The following is an 8,655-nucleotide window of genomic DNA, read 5'->3' on the forward strand; positions in this document are numbered from 1 at the left end:
CTTAATTGGCCAAATTTACGCCACACTTCAAGGCCAGAGAAAAGTTACTATTGAGGATAATCAATGAGACCACAAAAAGAGCAACATTAATTAGACTAACAGATAAGAAAGAGAACAAAAACGGTCAAAGACAAAGAAATTATTGGCATTGAACTGATACGATTATGCGAATCACTTATCCCCTATTAGCAACATATGAGAATAGTGATTGAAATCACTGAGTGATAAAACAACAAATGTAACATTTTGACGGCACTGAACGTAAACCGACTAATGTCGGAATAACTGCTCTCGAACGACAGGCGTGTGAAAAACATTTGACCCCACCGGGATTCGAACCATTGCTCTCCCTGTTCATAACCATATGCACTGCCAACTGTGCTATTTGGCCCTGATTTCTGCATTCTACAACCGACATTATATTAGCAACAAGCTTTATCTCGAAGTGAGAGCAATAGAGATCACTCAAAAATGAAGAACGAAAGCGTGAAAAGGTCACTTAGAAGTCAAAGAATGTTGGAAGAAAAGCGCTGGAAGAAAAGCGCAAAATGATCAACCGAAAAATTTGCATAAAAAAGACCAACATAATTGCAATAATTGCTTTGAATTTCGTTCACGAGCAATTAAACACCGAATACAGAAGTCAAATCATTCAAACTCCAACTTGTTCCAACTAACTTCTCACTGCACTTTCAAGGTAGTTAAAAAATCAAGCTCCAAACACACCCATTTTGCTTCTCCTAATACTGCTGCAGAGTGAATAAAATTATGATTCTATTTTGGCATCAAAATTTTGACTAATTGAAATCAAAGTCGGAAACATGTGAACAGATCTTTATAAACTCCAATACAATCCAAATCCCTTAGATTGCAAGAAAACTGCGATTAGATAAATAGTTTTGCTATCATTTCGTTATTTCGCGGCTGTTAATTTGACGAAAATGAGCAGCAAAAAAATTCAAAATATATTTATATGTATTTCCCGAAATGGAATCACTCAAGCATTCAATTATCAGAAAATGATTGTACAAAAACAAAGAAGTTTAGAACGGCAGCAGTTTTCAAAAGATTTTACAAATATTATATTTTTCTTGAAAATTGTCAGAAACGTACAAATATAACCCACGAACGGCGGGCAAACTGCACTCAAGCGACTGGCGAGTGGTTGATTTCGTCAGTGGCCAGCTAGAAATTAGGGAAACTACCACTGGCTTAATTGAAGGGGCGTGGGTGGTGTAAGCGCGATGGGAGGACAGGGGTAGCACAACGTGAACGATGTTCACTGGTTGGGGATTGGGTGCAGAGGGGACGTAAAGAGGTGAGGGGTGTCAAACTGAAAAAACCGCCATTCACACCATGAATTTATGTCTCCAACAGAGTTTCGGTGATTTGCATACGTAGAGTCTAGTGAGCCGGAAGGCTCTAAGAGTTCTTGTCCTCCGGCCGTTACCTGTCTGTCTCGTTTTCGAAGACGAAAATTTAAAAGGATCAGACAAAAAATCGGTCAAGCGATAAACTGCATATAAAAAGACCACAGGACTAAAACACTTGCCAGGAGCTTTGATTCAGAGCAATGAAAGTGTATTGCCACAAGAGATGTTACATCAGAAAACATTAATAAACAAAAACTTTTGAAACCTTTTCTGCTTAGGGAAAGAAAACATAAACCGACAAATATCGGAAGAGGTGCTCTTGAACGACAGGCGAGGCAACTTAATTCAGGGTCTGTAGCCTAAATCAATTTTTCTTTATGGGTGCAAGAATCTATTCCCCACCGGGATTCGAACCATTGACCTCCCGATCTACAACCACTCGCACTAACCACTGCGCTATGAATCAGTTACCTCTGCTATTCTGCAACCGATTTAATATTAGCAACACGCTCTACTTCGGAGCAATAGAGATCACTCAAAAATGAAGAACAAAAGCGTGAAAAAGTTACTTCCGAAGTCAAAGAATGTTCTAGAAGAAAAGCGCAAAATTGTCAAGCGAAAAATTTGCATAAAAAAGACACACACGTTTACAACAATTGCTATGAACTTCGTTCAAGACCAATTAAACAAACAACCAGGAAGAAAGATTAAGTATTGCGGTAAAGTTCATGGACATTTAGATACATTTTGAAAACATGCGCAACAACACGAAATGAATGACACGAAACACTCATGTGCAACTTTTTGAAACAAAACATAGCAAACTAAACTAATTACGGAATCCTCGGATGGGAACTTGCAGCAAGAGTAGATGGATAAATTTAACAAGTTGTCAAAGTGCAGAGAATCGAAGTGTCCATTTTTCTTGTCTATTTTTACTAAAATTCCCGTCTAAAAAACATATAATTGGTTCAATTTGTTCAAGTTTGCTGATTTAAAATTCACGATGCAAAGACCGCGCAAAAATCCAAAAATCACCAAAAATAGCAGTAAAATTGAAGAAAGTGTTCAAAGCTTCGACAAAAACATTTCTACAACCTGTTGAAAGATAAATACAAGGCATCCGTCCCGAAAAGATAAAAGCTCCAGAACAATATTACTTTTAAAGACTAGCAAAAAAAACTATAATATACTTACAAAAAAAACTAAACTAAAAACAAAATACTATAATATACAAAACAAAAAACAAGACGAAACAAAAAACTATAATATACAAAACAAAACATAACCGACTAACGTCGGTCGAATTACACTCAAACGACCGGCGAGCGGTTGGCTTCGTCAGTAGCTAGCCATGGGGTGGGGGTTGATTGGGGGGCAACACTGGGTTGGGGGCAACAGCGCGGTGGGGGTGGAGGCAATAGTGGGGGTGGTGGGGGGGGGGGGGGGGTCAACAGGGGCGGGGGGTATCTCAACCTCTCAGATCCACCCTTCACACCATAAGTATAAGTATCCAAAACAGTTTGAGCTGAAACAGAGCTGAAAGGCTCTAAGAGCACTTAATGCCCGCTGGGCGCTACCTGTTTATCCCGTTTTTGAGGACGAGCAGTCAAAAGCGTCAGACAAAAAATCTGTCAAGCGAAAAATTGCATTAAAAAAGACCGACATGACTAATCTAATTGCTACAAACTTCGTTTGAGAGCAATTAAAAACAAGACAAAACAAAAAAACTATAATATACTTACCATCATTGAATAATGGGGAAAAAGATCTCTCAAACAAACCGCACGGTTACTAACAGTTGACAAAGTTGCCTTAATGAGGGTAGATTAAATAGCCTAGGTGAGGGGCAAAATGGTGGTGGGGGAAGGCCTGCGTGACTTCACGAACTGTCATCTGAAACTTTAATTGTCACCTGAACCTTGAACCTGGACCTGAACAGCTTTAAGAAAATTTCACCGTGACTCAATGCCCTCGGATTTTACCAGTTTCTTTCGTTTTTTTCGTAAATTTCAAACGGTCGATTAAAGAAAATCGCTTAGATGAAATATCGTTCGTACAGAAATATCGCAAAAAAAGACCAACAGCAGTGAAGTAATAGCTACAGATTGTTTGACAGCAATTAAAAACGCATGTGACGTCAATATCATACTTTTCTCTCGCAATATTATAAGTCGACAACAATGCCATAGTAAAACTTTGTACTCGCTAAGAAATTTTCAGAAATTGCAAGTTTTGCATAAAGCTCACGGAATGAAAATCAACGCGAAACTTGTTCTAAACGCAAATTTAATGATTTGGTTCGACTTAAAAATTGTGTTTGTTTAAATTGGTACCTGCGGGTCCTACCATGACCATGTATCCCATTTGGTCCACAATTAAGTCGTCCATGTAAGTAGAGTCACGACTGAACATCTGCTGGAAGATGCCCAACACCTTCGACATCAGATCCGCATTCGCCGCAAATGACTGAAAAAAGAGAACTTCAATACCAAATTTATTTTATTATAGTTATTCTCATAAAGTTGCAACACTGTCGAACATTTCAAAGGTCATATTTCAAATTCAAAACATGCATAGCTCAGCACTTCGTTGTTCGCTTGCATATCGGGAGTTTTTTTTCGAACGTTCACCTGCGTTGATACTTTATAAGACTAACTATATTCACAACATCACTATTTTCGACTGTTCTACGGTATATATTTCTTTATATTTACACCGCCAATATTGAGGCAACAGCTTCATAGCAATCAAAGCCGATAACACATTTTGTAACGTAATTTAGTTAAGCCACATCAAATTCAACTCACAAACTCGCATTAGTTAAATGAGCTACAATATCCCCGACACTAAGCACAGTTCATATTTTTGGTATGTCCGATCACTCACAATTTTCTCTTTTAAGATTCTTTAACGTATGACTTACCTGCCGTTGAGCCAAAGCCAAATGTCCCAAAATCAAAATGCAGTTCCTCGACACAATCTCGTTTTCCACAATCATTCCTCGACCAGATCCAGCAATACCTCTAGTCCTTGAATCAGCCGTCAGATAGCACTTAGCAGATATAGTAGCCAACGCCGCATCAATTTCAGTTTTGTTGCTTATGTTTACAGCTTGCAAGGCGCGGCAGAGATTCGCAATTGCGCAATCGCGAAGTCTGGCAAAAGCAGACAACGGATGACTTAATGAACACTTTTTGGACGCATCATTGTCTAGTAATGTAGGAAGGGTTGAACTCATACTCAGGCCGTAAATACTTGACAACACAGTCGAAGGGTCCAATAAGAAATTCTTCAAATGGTCAACTGCCGATTTCGCAAATTGTGACGCTGGATATTTTTCAGCTTGCGCACCCATGCAATTAAGCGCGCATTCATACATCGGGAGCTCAAACACGAAACACCGCGTAAAATTTGGTCCGGTCTTTGAAATTCTAGACTGAAGCTTCTCTAGAATTATTTCAGCACTTTCTTCTTCGGCTAGTTTAACCAAAACTTCTGTAGTTTCAGCTGATGCTCGTGAGAACAGGTAATAAGGGTTGAAAATGTCGGGGTTGAAAACGAGCTTTGCATTCAGATATTTACGCTCGACGTCAATGTTATTAAGGAGGACATACTGTACTTTCAGAAGGTCATGATATGCTGTTTTGACCTCTTCGTCAGCTATATACTTCGAATTATAGATCAGGGACTTAACCAACGATATTGCACTCAAACTAATAATCTCACTGTAACTTTTATAATGAAACTTTTTCTCCAACTTATAGTACAAATGCTCACATCCGTCGTCCAACTTTTGCAGAAATTGCTCGTTGAGTAAATTGCTTATAACATTCCTACAGAAAATTAGATCTTGCTTGGTCAATTTCAGTAGCTGATTTGCTGAGTACTTTTTCAGTTTTAATAAAGGGTAGCACAGACCGTAATGATGTAATAAATTAACAGGGTCGAACTCAATTAGTTCATACCCACTTTTGGCTTTCTCGGTGTCTGTGTTAGTACTATCTGAAGATCTAACCGCAGCTGTTGTCTCTTTTGATTTCATTACTAAAGAAAACCGAGTTTCGTAACCAGTTATGCTTTTTCGCTCGTTGTTTATAGAATTACAAGTTCGTTTCGGGATTACACTTTCACGTTGTTCGGTCCTTTTCGGCTCATCTTTTACCTTTTTCTCAATAGTTCTCTCGTTAAAAATCAGTGAAATAACTGGAATATTCATAGACGATTTCCGAGCAAATGTTCTCAGCAGACCAATAATGAAAGGAATGTAAAATTCCACAAAATGTTGATATTGATTCTCAGCTAGGGAGTTAACTTGAGAACAATGAGCGTAGGCATAGTTGAACTCCTCGAACACTTTGTCAACTATTTCGTTTTTGTACTCATCACAAAATGCAGCGATGTCAGTAAGAACTGTTCCCATGACAACACCGAAGAATTCTGGGAAACAAATACTGCGGCGTGAAGAAACACCAAAAGGACAGTCCCAGGCTGCTCTTTTCACACTCGACAGTAGTTCCAATAGATACCTGGAAACAAAACTTGTCAGATACTTAGTCAGATATCGATACAAAACGCTGGTACTCAACACAGTTAGTCACTGAGCTCCAAAATTTAGAATATTGTGTTAATTTATAGTAACAATTCTAGCATAAGATTGCCATTTCCCGACACAGAAAAGCAGATTGATGCTGCGATGGCAAAAAAATCCACTTCCAATTGGCTTAAATTTTTTAGAAAGTCTTTGTACCAGAAACACCTTATGCTCAAATACTTATTATGTCTACATGTACTTTGACAGGTCGGAACTAGCTGAGCAAAAGTCAGGTGAGGTGCGTGACCCTCTTCGTTTTTCAACTCCTTAATTTCAGTGCTTCAAAATCAGAAGTGACTAGATTTTCATAAGAAATTGAAGTGAACAATTTCTAACCTGGTTATGCTCTCTTTATTTTGGAAGCCAGACTCCACCAGAGCCAGACTGAGAGCAATCAGAGCGGAGAGAGACCTTGTGTCCAGAAGACAGAAATCTCCATCCACAACCGGACTCATTTCGAAGAGTAGTCTCAGATTGTCCAGAGGCACAGTCTTCATGCCAGACGTCGCTTTGGCTAGCATGAAGCACAGCTTGAAGTTGTCCTCTTCCAGGAGGTAGTCAAAAAACGTCCTGGATCCTTCCATGTTGATTAAGCTTACGGATTGGAAAACTGAGATTACATTGATTAAATCTGAAGTACACTTTTTATTGAAATTCACATTTTTCTAACACTTCGAAAGAAAATGAGGAAATATATTTAGGCCGTTTTTCTTTCTCAGACAAAATTATTATAAAAATGCATTTTAGAAAGATAAATAAACGAGTTCACGTTAATGTAGCTACATTGGTTGGAACTAAAAAGTGGAGTTCCTCAGGGTTCACTTCTTGGCTCAACGTTTTCTATTATATACTAATGATTTGCCTCGAGTATGTCAGTCTCTTAGTGAAATACTTTCCGCCGACAACAAAATTTCATCAGCAGTTGAATGCGAAAAAAAACAAAGAGAAAACCTTCCGAGAAGCTACTTCCCATCAAATCTTTCAAATGTTAAATACCAAATGAATGACACAGATATAAAGAATAGTCCGCGCTGTAAAAACCGTGCAATTATTCTGGACTAAGTTAAATTTCCCAGGTCACATTGAATCACACTCAAAAACTGAGTAGGCGAGAACGATTTGTAAACGGCGGCATTTTGTTCAAAGTAAGCATCTCGTTGACTGCTATAGGCTTAATATTAATCCGATTATGCAGTACGGAGTTCATGTTTATGGTTGTGTTAACTCCTTCTAACTACTACCAAATTTCATTTTTTAGAAAAAGGTACTTATTTTAAATACGCTACTTGCTGTATTTCAACTGCACATATATGAGCTTTTGAAGATTGTACTGAGATCCCCTAACAATTTATACGGCAAAAGTTTTCTCGGTTCGTTATTCAGGGTTTCAGTATCAGAACGCTGCACTCCACGGTCCTTTTTCATCTAATTGAGGAACCAGCTTTCAACACTAAGTTTAAAAGGCAACCTATCACATGCAAATACACGCGACGATTTAATACTCTCCGACTTCAAATGTTTAGGCAAGCTAACATTCATGATACTCCTACAAAGCTGATAAGCTATTTTTTCACTCATTCAGAGATAACACATAGATTGCATATAACGATATTAGATACAAAGTTCTATAACAAAAGGTGCATTTAAACTTGGAACAAATTTTTGTTCATGGTAATGCTTTTTATTGCATAAATTATGTGAAATTCAAATGGGTCACTTGACACCGTTTATTTGTCTCTCCATGTTTATTGTTATAATATCATAGATGTTACTGTAAATTTACTTGAAATTACTTCTTTTTCTTTCTAAATTGTAGCATATGAAAGCTCGCGAATCCATATCATTTTCCAAGTCCGTTTTGCATATCGAATTAACTTTTTTTGAAAACAATGGAAATATATTTGTCTTCAGCTCTTAGAGATCGCTAAATATTTCTGTCAAATGTCTGTTGTCGTTCTTCTCTGTTGGTTTTGAGCTAAGTAGCATTTGACTGAATGATCTAAATTCAGCGTTTATAAATTTGCATACTAGAACTGCAAGTTTAGAGATTTAACAAATAGTGTTAGCAGCGAGTATTTAAAAGCCAAACTTTTAAAACTCGATGATGAAATATACTTGAAGCACACAGGTTCTCAAGTATGGACGCCTCTACGCGGCAGAACTACGAGCGGGCAACCGGTCCAGGATCCGTACACACTGTACACAGACTGCGAGAAACGGGTTTTTGTCGGGATCAGGCAAGCTCAGTGAATATTGTCCCTGCTTCTTCTCCTCATACTCGGTGGCATTGAAACAAACCCCGGCCCAACGCCCTGTGCTATTTGTCACCGTAGCAACTGGAATCAATACGGCGTCTGGTGCGGCCTCGGAGAATGTGTAGACCTGAATTGCACCAATTACAGTCCATAGAGCAATGGAACAACATGTTTGACTTTAAGCGCTCCTCCTGGTGCAAGACAACAGAAGCAAATCTAAGGCAAAATTTCCTCACTCACGACAACACACCTCAATATTCTCCAACTGAATTGTAATGGTCTCAAACAAAAACTAGACATCATAGACTGGATGCCGAACAATAACATCCAAATAGCTGCCATCCAGGAGACCAACCTCAAGGAACTCCAATCCACCCTCGAAAGCCCACCTGGCTACTGCGTAATCGAAGAAAATAGGCCCAAAGAAAGAGGC

General features: G+C 38.5%; 1 protein-coding gene across 2 annotated transcripts in view; it reads right to left on the reverse strand.

Moving 5' to 3' along the window:
* The window catches only part of LOC142351860 (phosphatidylinositol 4-kinase alpha-like), a 51,763-nt gene extending 45,169 nt beyond the window's left edge, over positions 1-6,594 (reverse strand). For both annotated transcript variants that reach the window (XM_075404094.1, XM_075404093.1), the window contains exons 1-3: positions 6,304-6,594; positions 4,300-5,902; positions 3,710-3,842 (exon numbers count right to left, since the gene is read on the reverse strand). In XM_075404094.1, the coding sequence (XP_075260209.1) occupies positions 3,710-3,842; positions 4,300-5,902; positions 6,304-6,551 (1,984 nt within the window). In that variant the 5' untranslated portion in view covers positions 6,552-6,594. The remainder of the gene's footprint in view (positions 1-3,709; positions 3,843-4,299; positions 5,903-6,303) is intronic.
* Positions 6,595-8,655: the final 2,061 nt, after the last annotated feature.

This window comes from Convolutriloba macropyga, chromosome 13 (assembly GCF_964194025.1).
Source record: "Convolutriloba macropyga chromosome 13, txConMacr16.3, whole genome shotgun sequence".
Classification (NCBI taxonomy): domain Eukaryota; kingdom Metazoa; phylum Xenacoelomorpha; order Acoela; family Convolutidae; genus Convolutriloba; species Convolutriloba macropyga.